This window comes from Saimiri boliviensis, chromosome 11, assembly GCF_048565385.1.
Source record: "Saimiri boliviensis isolate mSaiBol1 chromosome 11, mSaiBol1.pri, whole genome shotgun sequence".
Lineage (NCBI taxonomy): Eukaryota > Metazoa > Chordata > Mammalia > Primates > Cebidae > Saimiri > Saimiri boliviensis.
The window spans coordinates 27,137,177-27,157,344 of NC_133459.1; the positions used below are offsets into that span (position 1 = coordinate 27,137,177).

General features: G+C 43.1%; 1 protein-coding gene across 15 annotated transcripts in view; it reads left to right on the forward strand.

Annotated features, from left to right (window-relative positions):
• Positions 1 to 20,168, forward strand: part of PHACTR4 (phosphatase and actin regulator 4) — a 124,137-nt gene that overhangs the window by 77,980 nt on the left and 25,989 nt on the right. For 7 of the 15 annotated variants that reach the window (XM_074380363.1, XM_039473900.2, XM_074380366.1 and 4 more), the window contains 5 exons: positions 7,413 to 7,436; positions 8,658 to 8,831; positions 10,403 to 10,483; positions 13,035 to 13,199; positions 13,726 to 14,112. In XM_074380363.1, coding sequence (XP_074236464.1) covers positions 7,413 to 7,436; positions 8,658 to 8,831; positions 10,403 to 10,483; positions 13,035 to 13,199; positions 13,726 to 14,112 — 831 coding nt within the window. Of the gene's footprint in view, positions 1 to 7,412; positions 7,441 to 8,657; positions 8,832 to 10,402; positions 10,484 to 13,034; positions 13,200 to 13,725; positions 14,113 to 20,168 lie in introns of all 15 variants that reach the window. The other 8 variants (XM_074380364.1, XM_039473902.2, XM_074380372.1 and 5 more) reach the window with 2 other exon arrangements.

Below are 20,168 nucleotides of genomic sequence, written 5' to 3' on the forward strand. Positions count from 1 at the left end.
GGTGGGTGCCTGTATTCCAGCTACTCGGGAGGCTGAGGCAGGAGAATCACTTGAACCTGGGAGGCGGAGGTTGTAGTGAGCTGAGATTGTGCCACTGCACTCCAGCCAGGGAGCCACAGTGAGACTCCATCTCAAAAAATAAATACAGGCCAGGTACAGTAACTCACGCCCTGTAATCCCAGCACTTCGGGAGGCCAAGACGGGCAGATCATGAGGTCAGGACATAGAAACCATCCTGGCTAACACGATGAAATTCCATCTCTATCAAAAATACAAAAAAGTTAGCTGGGCTGCTGGGCACGGTGGCTCACGCCTGTAATCCTAGCACCTTGAGAGGCCAAGACAGGCAGATCACGAGGTCAGGAGATAGAGACCATCCTGGCCAACATGATGAAACCCCATCTCTACTAAAATATAAAAAAATAGCTGGGCATGGTGGCTCACGCCTGTAGTCCCAGCTACTCAGGAGGCTGAGGCAGGGGAATCGCTTGAACACCGGCAGCAAAGGTTGCAATGAGCTGAGATCGCACCACTGCCTCCACTGGTGACAGAGCAAGACTCCATCTCAAAAAAAAAAAAGTGGCCGGGCACGGTGGCTCACGCCTGTAATCCCAGCACTTTGGGAGGCCAAGGCGGGTGGATCACAAGGTCAGGAGATCAAGACCACCCTGGTCAACATGGTGAAACCCCGTCTCTACTAAAAAAAAAAAAAATACAAAAAATTAGCTGGGCATGGTGGCGCATGCCTGTAATCCCAGCTACTCAGGAGGCTGAGGCAGGAGAATTGCCTGAACCCGGGAGGTGGAGGTTGCGGTGAGCCGAGATCACGCCATTGCACTCCAGCCTGGGTAACAAGAGTGAAACTCCGTCTCAAAAAAAAAAAAAAAAAAAAGTTAGCTGGACATTGTGGCACGCACCTGTAGTCCCAGCTACTCAGGAGGCTAAGGCAGGAGAATTGCCTGAACCCTGGAGGCGGAGGTTGCAGTGAGCAGAGATCATGCCTCTCCACTCTAGCATGGCCAACAGAGCAAGACTCTGCCTCAATAAATAAATTAATTAATTAAAAATACAAATAAATATAAATAAATAAAATAAGTCCAGGCACAGTGGCTCACACCTGTAATTCCAGCACTTTGGGATGCCAAGGTGGGCAGATCACCTGACAGGAGTTCGAGACTAGCCTGGCCAACATGGCGAAACTGTGTCTCTACTAAAAATACAAAAATTAGCCAGGTGTGGTGGTATGCGCCTGTAATCCCAGCTACTTGGGAGGCTGAGGCAGGAAAATCACTTGAACCTGGGAGGCAGAGGTTGCAGTGAGCCGAGACTGTGCCATTGCACTCCAGCCTGGGCAAGAAGAGTGAAACTCCATCTCAAATAAATAAAAATTAACTGTAGTATATACCTTTGCTGTAATTTCATAGCCGCCTCTTATTACTATTGAAGTGAGCTCAAGGGTTGCGAGTATCCACTTAAGATGCTGTCTGATGCTAATCTTCTAGGGAGCAGTTCTTCATAGCTTAGTGCAATATCATAAATCTTGAATAACACCATCGGTCCTACACCACGTGTCACTAGTGATACTGGAATTGCTCGTAAGAAGCAGAGAGGAGTCATGACATTATAAGAAAAAGCTGAAAACAAAAAGGTTGAATTGGTTGATGTGTATCATAGATGGAGGTCTGTAGCTGCAGTTGCCTGCCATTATTTTAAGAATATAGCATATAGGTGGTGACTGGGTCAGGGAAATGGTGGCTTCAGGAGAAAGCGGGACTTCGTGCTGCCGAGGCACCACAGAGGAAGCATTTATGACTTTCTACAGTGAAGTGAAACAAATAGAGAAGAAGACTAGGTTCTAACATCCAAAAATCAGATTGAAAGATTCACCTGTCCTGATTTCCTCTTCCTTCAGTTTGAACCCATTTGAGGTTCTTCAAATAGACCTGAAGTTACAGATGAAGAAAATTTAAAAAGAGGTTTTGGCAGTTATCTATATTGGTGCATCCTGACAAAAATCAAGAAGATGCTTAGCACAAAAGGCTTTTGAGGCTGTGGACAAAGCTTACAAGTTGCTACTGCATCAGGAGCAAAAGAAGAGGGCCCAGGATATAATTCAGGCAGGAAAATAATATGTGGAGCACCACTGAGCACAGCGGCTCATTCCCGTAATCCCAGCACTTTGGAATGCTGAAGCAGGCAGATCACAAGGTCAGGAGATCGAGACCATCCCAGCCAATATGGTGAAACCCTGTTTTTGTGGTGGCGCATGCTTGTGGTCCCAGCTACTCAGAAGACTGAGGCAGGAGAATTGCTTGAACTCAGGAGGCGGAGATTGCGGTGAGCTGAGATCACGACACTGCACTGCAGCCTGGGCAACAGTGTGAGACTCTGTCTCAAAAAACATATAAAGCAAAAATTATTAGAACTAAGAACAATCACATTCATAATTAGAAATGATAAAGTACCTCGCTCAGTTACTGATAGGGCAAGCAGACAGCAAATCAGAAGGGATCTTAATGATATGTATATGATTAACCATCTTGACCTAATTGGCATATTTAGGACACTATACCCCAAAATTGCACAATACACTTTCCATTACACATATTTGGAGATAATGTATTATAAATTTGGAAAGAAATAACTGTAAACTTCTGTTGTTTATTTGTAATTTGGACCATATTTGAGATATATAGGAAACATAGAGAAGACCCTCTCAGTTCCTCTGTAGGAATACCTTGCTGAGTAGGAAACATTGGAATAATGCCATAATTTTCTAGTTCATTTTTCTTTTCCTTTTCTTTCCTTTCCCTTTTTTTTTTTTTTTTTTTTTTTTTTTGAGAGACGGAGTTTCGCTCTTGTTGCCCAGGCTGGAGTGCAATGGCACAATCTCGGCTCACCGCAACCTCCGCCTCCTGGGTTCAAGCACTTCTCCTGCCTCAGCCTCCTGAGTAGCTGGGATTACAGGCACGCGCCACCATGCCCAGCTAATTTTTAGTATTTTTAGTAGAGACGGGGTTTCACCATGTTGACCAGGATGGTCTCGATCTCTTGACCTCGTGATCCACCCGCCTCAGCCTCCCAAAGTGCTGGGATTACAGGCTTGAGCCACCGCGCCCAGCGTTTTTTTTGTTTGTTTGTTTGTTTGTTTGTTTGTTTTTGAGATGGAGTTTTGTTCTTGTTGCCCATGCTGGAATGCAGTGGCACAGTCTCGGCTCACTGCAACCTCTGCTTTCTGGGTTCAAGCGATTCTCCTGCCTTGGCCTCCCAAGTATCTGGGATTACAGGTGCCCGCCACCATGACCGGCTAATTTTTTGATATTTTTAATAGAGACAGGGTTTCACCATATTGGCCAGGCTGGTTTTGAACTCCTGACCTCAGGTCATCCACCCGCCTCTGCCTCCCACAGTGCTGGGATTACAGGCGTGAGCTACCATGTCCGGCCTCTTTTTTTTTTTATTAAAGATGAGGTTTCTCCATGATGGCCAGGCTGGTCTTGAACTCCTGACCTCAGATGATCCACCCACCTCGGCCTCCCAATAGGATTACAGGCGTGAGCCACCGTGCCCGGTGCTCTTTTTTTATTTTTATTTTTATTTTTTTTTGAGATGGAGTTTTGGTGTCACCCAGGCTGGAGTGCAATGGTGTGATCTTGGCTCACTGCAACCTCCACCCCCCAGGTTCAAGATTCTCCTGCCTCACCCTCATGAGTAGCTGGGATTATAGGTGTGCGTCACCACACCCAGCTAGTTTTTTTATTTTTAGTAGAGACGAGGTTTCATCATGTTTGCCAGGCTGGTCTCAAACTCTTGACCTCAGGTGATCCACCCCAACCTCCCAAAGTGCTGAGATTACAGGAATGAGCCACCATGACTGGCTCCTAGTTCATTTTTCTTCAACAAAGAAGCAACCTATAGCTAGAGAATGTCTGCCTCTGTCTCTTTTAACTTCCATGAGGTTTCCAGATAATAATCTGGTATTGGGTTTAACACACCTGGCTGACCTTAGGACCCTAGGCTGACCTGGAGAGATTTTTTTTAACAGATTCTCAAGCCCTACCATCTGGAGATTCTGTATTTTGAAAAGGCAATTGGGCGGATTCCAAGTATTTGGACATATTTCAGAGTCTTGGAAATAATGTACTGTTGGTCCTGGAGAGTAGGAAGAAGAGGGGGAAGAAAGGGAGAATATGAGGATATAAATATTAATGTGTAAATTTGAGATAACTGAGGCAGGGTCCCATGTCACTCAACTCCAACCTTTGAGGCAAGAAGAAAGACTTCCTCTTCTAAAAGTTTTGTAAACATGAAAATCAAGCATATTTGCATAAGAAGCAAAGAAAATTTTGTCTTTGTTTTTTGTATTCAGTGGCTTTATTTTTTTTCTTTTTTTATGCATATTCTGTTTATGTATCAACCACTTTTTTTTTTTTTTTTTTTTTTTTGAGACAAGGTCCCTATATTAAGCCATTCTTGCATTGCTGTAGAGAAATACCTGAGGCCAGACGCAGTGGCTCATGCCTGTAATCCCAGCACTTTGGGAGCCTGAGGCGGATGGATCACAATTTCAGGAGTTCAAGACCAGCCTGGCCAAGATGGTGAAACCCCATCTTTACTAAAAATACAAAAATTAGCCAGGCGCGGTGGTGGGCGCCTATAATCCCAGCTACTCAGGAGGCTGAGGTAGAGAACTGCTTAAACCTAGGAGGCAGAGGTTGCAGTGAGCCGAGATCCCGCCACTGTACTTTATTTAGCCTGTGCAACAGAGTAAGGCTCATCTTAAAAAAAAAGAAAAAGAAAAAAAGAAAGAAATACCTGAGACTGGGTAATTTATAAAGAAAAGAGCTACCAGGCACGGTGGTGCATGCCTGTATTCCCAGCTACTCGGGATGCTGAGGCTGGAGGATCACTTGAGCCCAGGAGTTCTGGACTGTAGTGCACTATGCCCATCGGGTGTCCGCACTAAGTTCAGCATCAATATGGTGACCACCCAGGAGCAGGGGACCACCAGGTTGCCTAAGGAGGGGTGAACCGGCCCAGGTCGGAAATGGAGCAGGTCAAAACTCCCGTGCTGATCAGTAGTGGGATCGCGCCTGTGATTAGCCACTGCACTCCAGCCTGGGCAACAAAGTGAGACCTGGTCTCTTAAAATTAAATTTAATTAAAAAGAGCTTTATTTGGCTTGCAGTTCTGTTGGCTGTACAGGAAGCATGTTGCTTGATCTGCCCTGCTTCTGGGGAGGTCTCAGGAAATTTACAATCATGACAGAAAACCAATCAGGAACAAGCATGTCACGTGACCAGAGCAGGCCAAGAGGGAGATGTGACATACTTTTAAAGGACCAGATCTCATGAGAACTCACTCACTATTGCTAAGGCAGCACCAAATGCATGGTGCTAAACCATTTATGAGAAACCCACTCCCATGATCGAATCACCTCCAACCACTTCCAGTACTGAAAATTACAATTCAACCTGAGATTTGAGCGGGGACACATATTTAAACTATAGCAGTATGGCTCTGTCGCCCAGGCTGGAGTGCAATGGCACAATCACAGCTTAATGAAGCCTGGACCTCCTGAGCTCAAGCAATCTTGTAGCTGGGACTGTAGGCACATCCCACCACACCCAACCAATTTTTTTTTTTTTTTTAAGAGACAGGGTTTCTTCATATTCCCCAGCTGGTCTTTCTTTACTTAAAAATGAAGAGGAGCCAGGTGCCCTAGCCAGTGCCTGTAATCTGAGATGCTCTCTTATAATTTCAACTATTTGCCTGTAATCTCAGCTACTCAGGAGGCTATGGAAGAGGATTGCTTGAGTCCTGGAGTTGAAGGCTGCAGTGAGCTCTGATCGTGCCACTGCACTCCACACTTGGCAACAGAACAAAACCCTATCTCTAAAATAACTAGATAGATAGATAGATAGATAGATAGATAGATAGATAGATAGATTAGGATTATCAGATTTTAGTGCATTTCATTTTAAAATGTTAAAGTAATTGAGACCCAGAATGTCCTTGAATAAATCATGCAACTAGGAAGAATCACTGTCCTCTTGTCATTTCAATCTTTTACACTTTAGTTATGAGGACACTATTTTGTCTTCTGGGCATAGCAAATGAATGCATCAGTAGTCATCATTGCATTTACTGTGATAATTACAATTGTATAATTCTAACATTTATTGAAAAACTTCCCTATACTTCCGTCAAACAACTAAAAAAAGATTGAATTTTGCAGTTGTTTCTTTAAAAAATTCAATGCGGCCAGGCACAGTGGCTCACACCTGTAATCCCAGCACTTTGGGAGGCCAAGGTGGTCAAATCACAAGGTCAGGAGTTCGAGACCAACCTGACCAACATGTTGAAACCTCATCTCTACTAAAAATACAAAAATTGGGGCCAGGCGTGGTGGCTCACGCCTGTAATCCCAGCACTTTGGGAGGCCGAGGCGGATGGATCATGAGGTCAAGAGATCGAGACCATCCCTGTCTCTACTAAAAATACAAGAAATTAGCTGGGCATGGTGGCGCGTGCCTGTAATCCCAGGTACTCAGGAGGCTGAGGCAGGAGAATTGCCTGAACCCAGGAGGCGGAGGTTGCGGTGAGCCGAGATTGCGCTATTGCACTCCAGCCTGGGTAACAGGAGCGAAACTCTGTCTCAAAAAAAAAAAAAAAAAATACAAAAATTAGTTGGGTGTGGTGGCACGATCTCTGCCTCCTGGGTTCAAGGGATTCTCCTGCCTCAGCCTCCTGAGCATGTAATCCCAGCTACTCAGGAGGCTGAGGTAGGAGAATCGCTTGAACCCAGGAGGTGGAGATCATGCCATTGCACTCCAGCCTGGGCGACAGGAGGAAGACTCCGTCTCAGTAAATAAATAAAGTAGTGCTGTTGGTTGTAGTAAGGGAGGCCAGGTGTGGTGGTATACACCTTTAATCCCAGTGCTTTGGGAGGCCAAGGAGGGAGGATCTCTTGAGACCAGGCATTTGAAACCACCCTGAGCAATTTAGTGAGACCCTATCTCTATTTAAAAAAAAGAAAAAAAAAAAATTGTAATTAGTCAGGCGGGTTGGTACATACCTGTAGTCCTGGCTACTCAGGACGCTGAGGCAGGGGGATCATTTGAGACCAGAAATTTGAGGCTGCAGTGAGCTATGATTACACCACTGCACTTCAGCCTGGGCAACAGAGACCCTGTTTCTAATAAATAAATAAATAAATAAATAACTTTGTACTGTCTATGATGACCTTTTCACCTTCCTCCAAAAGTGTTATTTGCTTCAGATCTGAAATTGTTTACAGTCAATATGTTAACTTGTCATATGCTGTTCCTTGATGTATTTCTACAAAGCAGGGGTCCCACTTTAACTTCAGGATGATTATTCCACATGACTCTTTTTTTCTTCCTCTCTAGACTTCTCCAGAGAACCTTGGAACAGTAGGTGGAGTGCAAAACTGCATTGTCTTATCTTCCTGCTTTTTTTGTTGTTGTTGTCTTCCTGCTGTTTTTCTGTTTTGTTTTGTTTTGTTTTGTTTTGTTGGTTTTTTTTTTTTTTAATTCTTGGCCCCTCCTTGGCTCTCCTTTCTCTGCCATTAAAGCTAACTAACTAAACCCTGCATGTGTGGTCATTATGAGGGATTCATGACCTTTTACTTTGATCCTGCACATGTATTATGTCAGTTATGTTTTGTGTCAAATCCTTAATATTATGGTTTTTTTGGGTTTTTTTGTTTTTTTTTGAGACAGGCTCTCACTCTGTTGCCCATGCTGGAGTGCAGTGGCATAGTCATGGCCCACTGCAATGTTGACCTCCCGGGCTCAAGCCATCCTCCCATCTCAGCCTCCTGAGTAGTTGGGACTACATACCACAATGCCCAGCTAATTCTTGTTTTTGTATTTTTTGTAGAGACAGGGTTTCACCTTACTGCCTAGGCTGGTTTCAAGTTTCTGAGCTCAAGCAGTCTACCTGCCCTAGCCTCCCAGAGTGCTGGGATTATGAGAATGAGCCACTGTGCCCAGCCTGTGATTGTCTCTAAAGCACTGCTATGGTAGACAAATTGGAATCTCACCTCTACTTCCTGAAAACATTTCCCTCCAATTTAATGCACCCTCTTTCTAATGCTTCTGCCCCCCACCCTGAGCACCTTCCAGTACCTAGGATCCTTTTTGTGAAGGGAGAAAATAATGTGATGAGCAGACATAAGTAAGGTATTAACAATTAATGTGTTACCTCTCCCTGAACTATTTATATCCTGAAAAGGGCAGGGAAAGGGCAACATTTAATAGAGAAAATGACTCACTTACCAATGGTGGAATTCCCTGCTTCAGTAAGGCAAGATCTCATGCATTTGGTAAGATATCCACATTTTGTATACATGTGCCTTTAAAAGATTTTGAGCTGGCTCTGATCATTTCACCAGATTTTGTCCTAAAATTATGTCAGCTTGGTTTGGTTCCTTTTCCTCCTTAGTAATTTATCTGTTATAGATTTTGATATTTGGTGTCCACGTGATGTCCAAGAATCTCCCTGTCTGCATGATTGTTTATCATTGCTCCCATCCTTTCCAACTGCCACAGGAAGAGAGGGGAAGGGACATTTTAGAGATTATGCTGAAATAATAAATTTGCTCCCTTCCCTCTCTTTTCTTCATGTAACAGAGGAAGCAGACCAGCCCGCTACAGAGCCAGGCATGGTCATGGACAGTGTGGAAGCAGGAGATACAACACCTCCTACCAAAAGGAAGAGCAAGTTCTCAGGCTTTGGCAAGATCTTCAAACCCTGGAAATGGAGAAAAAAAAAAAGTAGTGATAAATTTAAAGAGACTTCAGAAGGTGAGATATTAAGGTTTAAATGTGTGTTCTTAGTTAGAGTTCTTTATGTTACAAGTATCTAATCTTTCCTTATCTTCCCAAGTTTCTCTAGTCTTCTATTTGAAGAGGGTGTTTAATCTTTTATTTATTTCTTTTTTTTTTTTTTTTTTTTTTGGTGAGACAGGATCTTGCTTTGTTTCCCAGGCTGGAGTACAGTGGCACAATCACAGCTTACTGCGGATTCAACATCCTAGGCTCTTGCAGTCCTCAGCCTGCTGAGTAGCTGAAACTACAAGCATGAGCTGTTATGCCTATTTAATTTTTTTTTTTTTTTTTTTTTTGGAGACGGAGTTTCGCTCTTGTTACCCAGGCTGTAGTGCAATGGCGCAATCTCGGCTCACCGCCTCCTGGGTTCAGGCAATTCTCCTACCTCAGCCTCCTGAGTAGCTGGGATTACAGGCATGCGCCACCATGCCCAGCTAATGTTTTGTATTTTTAGTAGAGACGGGATTTCACCATGTTGACCAGGATGGTCTCGATCTCTTGACCTCGTGATCCACCCACCTCGGCCTCCCAAAGTGCTGGGATTACAGGTTTGAGCCACCTCGCCTGGCCGTGCCTATTTAATTTTTAAATTTTTTGTAGAGACAAGGTATCCCCATGTTTTCTAGGCTGGTCTTGAACACCTGGGCTCAAGCGATCCTCCCACCTCAGCCTCCCAAAGTGCCAGGATTATAAGCATGAGCCACTGTATCTGGCCAGAATTTAATCTTTTAGAATTAAACATCAAAATGATCATTTACTAAACCTTATATTGTATACTCTCATTCCCTGGTTTGTGTTTTGATGGGATAGAAGTAATATCTATTAAGTGGTGAATGGAGTTCTTTTTTTTTTTTTTTTTTTTTTTGAGACGGAGTTTTCGCTCTTGTTACCCAGGCTGGAGTGCAATGGCGCGATCTCGGCTCACCGCAACCTCCGCCTCCTGGGTTCAGGCAATTCTCCTGCCTCAGCCTCCTGAGTAGCTGGGATTACAGGCACACGCCACCATGCCCAGCTAATTTTTTGTATTTTTAGTAGAGACGGGGTTTCACCATGTTGACCAGGATGGTCTCGATCCCTTGACCTTGTGATCCACCTGCCTCGGCCTCCCAAAGTGCTGGGATTACAGGCTTGAGCCACCGCGCCCGGCTGGAGTTCTTGAACTGTAACAAATCTAATATGCTTCTTTCTATCAGGACTTGGTGAAGAAAATGACTGAATGAATTAATACATACATAAATAAAATGCTTATTTTTTTTCTACTCTGCCCATCCACACAAAGTTCATCCATAAATTACTTACTAATGAAATTTTCTATTATGCTACAAAATTATGTAAGGCTAGTTTTTTTTAAATGATGCTTTCCTAATAGCACAGGTTATAAAAGAAATTTAAGATTTTTAATTTGAAGTTAGTCTGCTAGTTATTTTCTTTCCTGAGAATATAAACTTAAACCACTTTATTCTTTTACCTGTGGAATTGGAATGCTAAGTGTAAGGTTGACTTTCAACTGTCACATTTCTGAGTGCCATTTTCCAACTTAATGTTAGTTTTAGAACGGAAAATATCTATGCGAAAACCAAGAGAAGAGCTGGTTAAAAGAGGGGTTCTGTTGGAAGACCCTGAGCAAGGTAAGTTTACAAATGATAGCATATGCTTGTCTCTGTGCACTTGGTCTTTGATTGGGTCTGTCTAGGTATTTGAATTTTCATTTCTTTTTTTTTTTTTGAGACGGAGTTTCGCCCTTGTTACCCAGGCTGGAGTGCCATCTCGGCTCACCACAACCTCCACCTCCTGGGTTCAGGCAATTCTCCTGCCTCAGCCTCCTGAGTAGCTGGGATTACAGGCACGCGCCACCATGCCCAGCTAATTTTTTGTATTTTGAGTAGAGACGGGGTTTCACGATGTTGACTGGGATGTTCTCAATCTCTTGACCTCGTGATCCACCCGCCTCGGCCTCCCAAAGTGCTGGGATTACAGGAGTGAGCCACCGCGCCTGGCCCGGTATTTGAATTTTCTTTCTTTTGTATTGATGTTTTTGGGTTGAAGTGTGGCCGTTAAAAAAATAACGTTCACCCTTCCTTCCTTGGGGCAAACATTTCTTTCCTGTGTGTACATCCTCAACTTTGTTGTGTGTTTTTGGTTTTTTTTTTTCCTCCTTAGACAGAGTCTCGTTCTTTTGCCTAGGCTTGAGTGTAGTGATGCAATCCTGGCTTGCAGCAACCTCCTCCCAGATTCAAGCAATTCTCATGGCTCAGCCTCCCAAGTAGCTGGGATTACAGGCACCTGCCACCACACCCAGCCAACTTTGGTCTTTAGTAGAGATGGTGTTTCACCATGTTGGCCAGGCTGGTCTCGAACTCCTAACCTCAAGTGATCCACCCACCTCAGCCTCCCAATGTGCTGGGATTACAGGTGTGAGCCACCATGCCTGGCTCCCTATAACCATTTCTTATGTGAATCTATTCTCCTGCCAGACCAAACTAGTCGCCAGTGCCCCAAACATGTTGAATAAATTCACACCTTTATACATGTTATTCCTTCTTCCAAACAGACTATCTTTATTCAGTGTGGTGGGCTCCTACTCCTTCAAGATCCAGTTCAAAGCAAGGCATGGTGATGTATGCCATAGTACCATCTACTAGGGAGGCTGAGGAAGGAGGATTGCTTGAGTCCAGGAGTTCAAGGCCAGCCTGGTAACATAGCAAGACCATCTCAACTCCAGCTCAGATACTTTCTGTGGTGCCTTCCTAACTCTATACTCAACCCCAGGAAAATGATTTCTTCTTCATTCCTACCACAGCACTTCACTCATTAGAGCTCTTGACATTTAACATTGTAGTTACTTATATGTAATCAGTTTGCCCTTTTTTTTTTTTTTTTGAGATGGAGTTTTTGCTCTGTTGCCCAGGCTGGAGTGCAATGACGCTATCTCAGCTTACTGCAACCTCTGCCTCCTGGGTTCAAGCAATTTGCCTGCCTCAGCCTCCCAAGTAGCTGGGATTACAGGTGCCTGCCACCACACCCGGCTAATTTTTGTATTTTTGGTAGAGACGGGTTTTCACCATGTTGACCCGCCAGGCTGGTCTCGAACTCCTGACCTCAGGTGATCTCCCTGGCTTGGCCTCCCAAAGTGCTGAGATTATAGGAATGAGCCATGCACCTGGCCTTTGTCTTATTCATATAACAACGTAGTTGGCACATAATAGGCTATCAAACATGTATTGGAAAAAGAAATTACTTATTTCTGTTTAAGCATCCGGATAATCTAGATCTCAATAATAAACTAAAACAGGAAGACAGGGGAAAGAAGGTAAGGAAGGTTAGAAATCACCAACTCTGGGCCGGGCGCGGTGGCTCAAGCCTGTAATCCCAGCACTTTGGGAGGCCGAGGCGGGCGGATCACAAGGTCAAGAGATCGAGACCATCCTGGTCAACAAGGTTAAACCCCGTCTCTACTAAAACTACAAAAAAAAAAAAAAATTAGCTGGGCATGGTAGCGCGTGCCTGTAATCCCAGCTACTCAGGAGGCTGAGGCAGGAGAATTGCCTGAACCCAGGATGCAGAGGTTGCGGTGAGCCAAGATCGCGCCATTGCACTCCAGCCTGGGTAACAAGAGCGAAACTCCGTCTCAAAAAAAAAAAAAAAAAGAAAAGAAAAGAAATCACCAACTCTGGGCCATGCACTGTGGCTCACAGCTATAATCTCAGCACTTTTGGAGGCCAAGGCAGGTGGATTGCTTGAACCCAGGAGTTTGAGACCAGCCTAGGCAACATAGTGAGACCCCATCTCTCTCAAAAATACAAAAAAATTAGGTGGATGTGGTGGCACACGCCTGTGGTCCCAGCTACTTAGGAGGCTGAGGCAGGAGGATCACTTGAGCCTGGGAGGCAGAGGCTGCAGTGAGCCAAGATCATGCCACTGCACTCCAGTCTGGTCTGTGAGACCCTGTCTCAAATCACCAACATTGGCCAGGCATAGTGGTTCATGCCATTCATCCTAGCACTTTGGTATGCCAAGGTGGGCAGATTGCTTGAGCCTAGGAGTTCAAGACCAGCCTGGGCAACATAGAAAGACCCTGTCTCAATTTAAAAAAGAGAGAGAGAAAGAAAAATTTACTAACTCTTCTCTCTCTCTGTTCATGCCAATTTCGTCACTTTGTATTCTTCTTTCACCTTGCAGGTGATGAGGATCCAGGAAAGCCAAGCCATGCCATGTTAAAGAATGGCCATACCACCCCCATAGGGAGTGCCAGATCATCTAGTCCAGTCCAAGTAGAGGAAGAGCCAGTAAGATTAGCAAGTCTTAGGAAACCTATTCCAGAAGAGGACTTAAAGAAACGGCTAGGTAAGAAACTCTGGATTTTTTAGTTTAAGAGCCATGGACCGTTATTTTCCTTTACCTAAGGGGTTTGCAAGAGAACAGGGAAAAGTAAAATCCAAAGAGAATTACTTTCTCCTTTAGCAATACTTTAGCAACTTCAAGGGGAATTTCTTCCCCGCCCCCCGTTTATTCACAAAATACCTAATTTGTGATCCTCAAGAATGGAAGAGGATGTTAAGTATCAGATACCTATAGGATTTTTTCCAGCTACACATTCCACTTCTTTCACCCAAGGAATTTTGTTGTGCCTCTCCTCCAGCAGCCTGGCTCTTGTGTGAATAATCACTACCACAATGAGCATCTCTTACTGAGCCTTTCTTACTGACATTTTTTAAGTATGGGGAGATTGGGAGGCATTGAGAACTGTAACCTGTAATATAATCTATAAATTAAATAAATTGATGGAATTAACCATAAATTCATAGATATGTTAGCTTTTTCAGTCTCTCTTGTTACTCTATCTTCCCTTTTTATATATATTATTACACAGGCTCAACTGGAAGCCAGCCTAATTCTGAAGCAGAGTCTATTCCTGAGAATGTACCCAAACAGCCTTTACTTCCTCCCAAAAGACCCTTGTCCGCTTCTCATGAAGCAAATGAAGGGCAAGCAAAGGATTCTACTTCCTCTGGCAGCACGGCAAGGTTCATCATCTCCACTTCCATCACCACAGCACCCACTGCCACCACTGCTGCCACAAGCCTCGCAAAGACTGTTAATCTCTCTGCCACGCCTTCCCCAGCACCAAGGACTCTGCCTGCTGCTCCTGCCAGCACTAACACTACTGCTACCCCAAGCCTCACTCATATGATCCCTGCCAAGCAGCCCCCTATCCCTCCCCCTAAACCAGCTCACAGAAATAGCAACCCTGTCATTGGTAAGTAAGTCTTTAGGCTTCTGGTGTTTTGGGTTTGGTTTGATATTGGATGGTTATTTTACTGGATAACTGGTACAATATTGATTTGGTCTATGAGAATTTTCCATATCTCCTCCCTTTGAATGACCTCAACATAGAGAAAAGTCTTAGGTTAAAAAAAGTAGGCCAGGCGTGGTGGCTCATGCCTGTAATCCCAGCACTTTGGGAGGCTGAGGCATGTGGATCACCTGAGGTCAGGAGTTAAAGACCAGCTTGGCCAACCTCTGGGAGGCGGAGGTTGCAGTGAGCCAAGAACACGACACTACTCCATCCTGGGCAAGGCAGAGTGAGACTGTGTGTGTGTGTGTGTGTGTGTGTGTGTGTGTGTGTGTGTGTATGTGTATATATATATATATATATATATATATATATATAGAGAGAGAGAGAGAGAGAGAGAGAGAGAGTGTATGTGTGTGTGTATATATATATATATATATATATATGGAGAGAGAGAGAGAGAGAGTGAGTGTGTGTTTTGGAATCATTGTTTTAGAAAAATGGATTAAAACCCCCCAAACTTAAATATATATAAATATTAAAATATATATATATATAAAAATTAAAATATATATATATATGTCATCATATATAGTTGGACTGGCTATATGAAGACATAACAGATTCCACCTGCGTGGAGTTATCTGTGGCACTTACTGAAAAATTAGAGTAATGTCTTAGCTTACAAGGGGCAAGGCAGACTTTTCAAATTAAAAGTTTTTAATCTACTTAAAACTACATATTCCCTCCATAAGCATAAATGAGTCTAGTAGATAAAAGGATGATTCTGTAGATGACAATGAAACTTGGAATTCAGTTTAGTTATCTTCTGAATAGTTATCGTTATAGGGAACTGCAGAAGAGATTCTTAAATTGTTCTGATAAAATCATGTTTTATCTTGGGATAGTTAAGAATGCTACTCTTGTATTAAAATAAGTAGTGGTAGAGAAAGCAGGGAAGATAATCAGTAAATCTGTATGGGTTTAGTAAATTTTCTGCATTTACCCAAAGTTCTATTTAAGTCTACTTTCTTTATATAAATGCACAGTTCTTAGAAGAATTTTCAAGAAAGGGAGAGGAAAGCTAATGAGTGCTTCAAAGGTAATAAAAATATAGTTTTTCAGGAAAAATGATACTAGGCTTAGTACTGCTTAAAGTTTTTATTCAGGATTGAATGAATAAAAAGTACACTTATTAAATATTTAGTATCACTAAGTTGGGTGGAGTGATTCGAACCTTGAAAAACAGGCTTAGAATATTTTATGAATATGACAGGTTGGAGTAGCTTGATGAAAACAGGATGAAGTTGTTATTATCACCACTTTGGATGGATAGTGTCATGTTGACTTATCTATGAGGAACTTGGGGACCTTTCACATACTTATTTTCAAAACTACCTTGTGCTGCAGGAAACCGATTTTATCTGTTTTACAGGTAGTGCAATTAGAGCATGAAGACATTGTGACTCATTTAAGGTTGTAGGCTGGGCGCTGTGGCTCACGCCTATAATCCCAGCAGTTTAGGAGGCTGAGGCAGGTCATCTGAGGTCAGGAGTTTGAGACCAACCTGGTCAACATGGTGAAACCCCATCTCCACTAAAAATACAAAAAATTAGCCAGGCGTGGTGGTGGGCACATGTAATCCCAGCTATTTAGGAGGCTGAGGCAGGAGAATCACTTGAACCAGGTAGGAGGAGTTTGCAGTGAGCTGAGATTGCACCATCACACTCCAGCCTGGGCAACAAGAGCAAAACTCTGTCTCAAAAAAAAAAAAAAAGGTCATAGTTAGTGAAAGATACAAACTGAACATAGGCTCTTCAACCCTCAGGTCCAGATCTCTGTTCCCTGCAGTAGCGTTCTCAAACTGGTGTTCTCCTCAGGATCACCTGGAAGGCTTATGATAACAGACTGCTGGACACTAGCCCTAGAGTTTCTGATTTTAATAAGTCTGGGATGGGCTTGAGAATTTGCCTTTCTAATACGTTCCCCAGATCATACTGATGCTGCCGTTCAAGGAACACACATTGAGAGCCTCTGCTCTAGACCAGTGGCACACCACTCTCTTCAAGTTAAGGCAACATGTAAAATAATTTGTGTATGATACCCTGGACTAAATTACAGAGCCCATTCTTGGCTTGAGGTTAATAGCCCAGAACAATAGACCTTATGACTGAGGAATCAGTATTAGTCCATGGGGGATCCTCAGCAGAAGAAGAAAAATAGGACAATTCACAGAGCATTTGTTAGAGCTAAATAAACTTAAAGGACTCTCCTTTATTCTGAAATGATAACCTTCCTAATCCTTTGGTGTTAAAATGCCATTTCTTTCACAAAAGGATTATGATCACAAATGTTTTACTTAATATCAAATCTTATTTGGAAATCTTAGAAAATGACAACCTCAAAAAAAAACTAGAAAAAAAAATCTGAGGTTGATCAAATTTTTTTAAATTGTTTTGGTCACTGAAATCTAAAAGTTTGGAAACCATTGCTTCAGAAGTACTACTGTCTTCTCATAGGTATAACATGGAGTATTAGGACTAAGGAAGGACCACCAGCAATAGCTGAACAGGTAAAAGGGAATTGTTACCTATCCCAGGAACACTCTGGTTTTCCACAGAACTACAGCCAGATGCTGTTGTCAGGGTATATGTACCAGAATTTACTTGCTTAATGTATATGCCTTCTATAAATTACCAAATGTAATTTCTTATTAATTCAAAAGTAAAAACATTAATTTATGGTCTCACCAGGAATGAGTTTTGTTGTAGATAGAATAGCTAACTACTATTTTTGGAGAATCAGCAAAAATCCAGTCTACGCATATCTATTTCACTGTTCTTAAAATTCACGAGTCTTTTTTTGTGTGTATGCAGTGTTTTTCTAGAAACCCCTTTTCAAAGTTTAGTTATGGGGCCAGGCATGGTGTCTCACACCTGTAATCCTAGCACTTTGGGAGGCCAAGGTGGGCAGATACTTTGAGGCCCAGAGTAGGAGACCAGCCTGGGAAACATGGCGAAAACCTGTCTCTACTAAAAATGCAAAAAATTATCTGGGCATGGTGGTGCATGCCTGTAATCCCATCTACTCAGGAGACTGAGGCAGGAGATCACTTGAACCTAGGATGTGGTGGTTGCAGTGAGCCAAAATTGCACCACTGTCCTCCAACCTAGGCAACAGAGTGAGACTCTGTCTCAAAAAAACAAAACAAAAAAAATTTACTTATGATGAGTGACATTAAAACATTACAAAATTAGGCAGGCACAGTGGCTTATGCCTATAATTTCAGCATTTAGGGAGATTGAGGTGGGAAGATCACTTGAGCAATGTAGCAAGACCCCATCTCTATAAAAAATTTAAAAATTAGCCCGCCACAATGGCTCACGCCTATAATCCCAGCACTTTGAGAGGCTGAGGTGGTGGACACCTGAGACTGGGAGTTTGAGACCAGCCTGATCAACATGGCAAAAAATTAGCCAGGCATGGTGGTACATGCGTGTAATCCCAGCTGCTCAAGAAACTGAGGCAGGAGAATCACTTGAACCTGGGAGGCTGAGGTTGCAGTGAACCAAGATTGTGCCATTTAACTCCAGCCTGGGCAACAATAGTGAAACTCCGTCTCAAAAGCAAATTTTTTTTTAAATTAGCTTAGTATGGTGACGTGTGCTTGTAATTCTAGCTACTCGGGAGATTGAGGTAAGAGGATTGCGTAAGCACAAGAGTTCAAGGCTCCCAGTGAGTTATGATTGCGCCACTGCACTCCAGGGTAACAGAGCGATATCCTATCTCTAAAAAAAAAAAAAAAAGGGTGGGCACAGCGACTCACACCTCTAGTACCAGCACTTTGGGAGGCTAAGGCAGGTAGATTACTTGAGCCCAGGAGTTTGAGACCAGCCTAGGCAACCTGGAGAAACCCGTCTCTACAAAAAATACCCCTCAAAAATTAGCCAAGTATGGTGAGTGGCACAAGCCTGTGGTCCCCGCTACTTGGGAGGCTGAGGTGGGAGGATCACCTGAGCCCAGGGAAGTCAAAACTGCAGTAAGCCGTGACTGCATGACTGCACTCCAGCAACACAGTGAGACTCTGTCTAAAATAAATAAGTTTAACTTAATTTAAAAATAAAAATAAATTGGCTGGGCATAGTGGCTCATGCCTGTAATCCCAGCACTTAGGGAGGCCAAGGCAGGTGGATCACCTGAGGTCAGGCTTTCAAGACCAACCTGGCCAACATGGTGAAACCCTGTCTCAACTAAAAATACAAATAGGCATGGTGGCACGCACCTGTAGTCCCAGCTACTTGAGAGGCTGAAGAATCTCTTGAACCTGGGAGGCAGAGGTTGCAGTGAGCTGAGATTGCACCACTGCACTCCAGCCTGTGTGACAGAGCAAGATTCCATCTCAAAAAATAAATAAGTAAATAAAAACTAACTAAATAATAAATTTAAAAAGAAAAGAGGCCAGTTGTGGTGTCTCACATCCGTTTTCCTAGCACTTTGGGAAGCTGAGGTGGAAGTATCACTAGAGCCCAGGAGTTCAAGACCAGCCTGGGCAGCATAGTGAGACCTTATCTCTACTAAAAATAAAAAAAATATATTAGCTAGGCATGGTGGCGTGGACCTGTCATCCTACCTACTTGGGAGGCTGAGGCAGGAGGATCACTTGAACCCAGGAGATCAAGGCTTCAGTGAGCTATTGTTCATACCACTACACTCTAGCCTGGCAACAGAGGGAGCCCTTGTCGCAAAAGAAAAAAAAAAAAACATTGTAAAATTAGCTAGCCTTTTACTTTGAATGTGTCCAATATAGTGGGATTTAGGACAAATACAGTTTTATTTCAGGGAAGTTTTTGAGACCATTTGAGAACACTGAGTGGGATGAAAATAAAGGAGTTGGGTAGAAGGTTAGAGATTGGTGATCAAAAGAACTACTATAATTATTTTGGAAGTTTTGTTTCTGTGTGATCTGATGATCACTTCTTACAGGTCATATGGAGCCCTCCAAAGGGACTTTGCTGAGTCACTGGGGGCTTTGGTGAAACCATAGGAATATATACTGTCATGTACAGGGTGAGGGATTCTCATTAATAAACATACTGAGGGTCCACTAGATGCCAGGTACTATGCACATCTCTGTGGATATGTTGATGGAAGCAAGGTTGCCCTGCCATCAAGGAGCCCATCATTTAGTGGAGAGTGGACATGGTAAGGTGAGGTGCAAAGGGAACATAAGAGGTGTGCATACTAATAAATATTAGAGACAGTAGGATGCAGTCAAATAGTCAGAGACCTGGATGCTAGCTGAGTCCATGCTGGTTTGTAGTATCATCCCGGCCAAAGTCACCTAACTTCTGTGGCCTCACTTTTTCCTTCTGGAAAATGGTAAAGATGTTATCATGTTTCCCCTGTCACCCCAGGTGGTATAAAGAGAATATGACTTCAAGGACAGAAAACACTTTGATTTCTTCAAACACCTTTGCAATTGCTATAAAAATTCAAGATGTCAGAATTGATAGTTGTAACACAGAGCTGAGATATCTAGATATTGTTATTTATCAGGATATGGTAGCAATACCCACTATTATTTATTTTTCATGGTATCTTAATGTTTAAATTTTTTAATGGAGTATACTGTTATACTAATAACTTTTTTTTTTTTTTGTCAGAGTCTTTCACTGTCCAGGCTGGAGTGCAGTGGCATGATCTTGGCTCACTGCAACCTCTGCCCCCAAGGTTCAAGAGATTCTCATGCCTCAACCTCTCCGGGGTAGCTGGGATTACAGGCGCCTGCCACCACATCTGGCTAATTTTGGGGTTTTTTGTTGTTGTTGTTGTTGTTGTTTATTTTCGTTTTTGTAGAGGCGGGGTTTCACCATGTTGGCCAGATTGGTCTTGAACTCCTAACCTCAAGTAATACGCCCATCTCAGCCTCCCAAAGTGTTGGGATTAAAGATATGAGCCACCGTGCCTGGCCACAAAATAACTTTTTATCAGATTTTGTGTCTCTATTCATATGAACTACA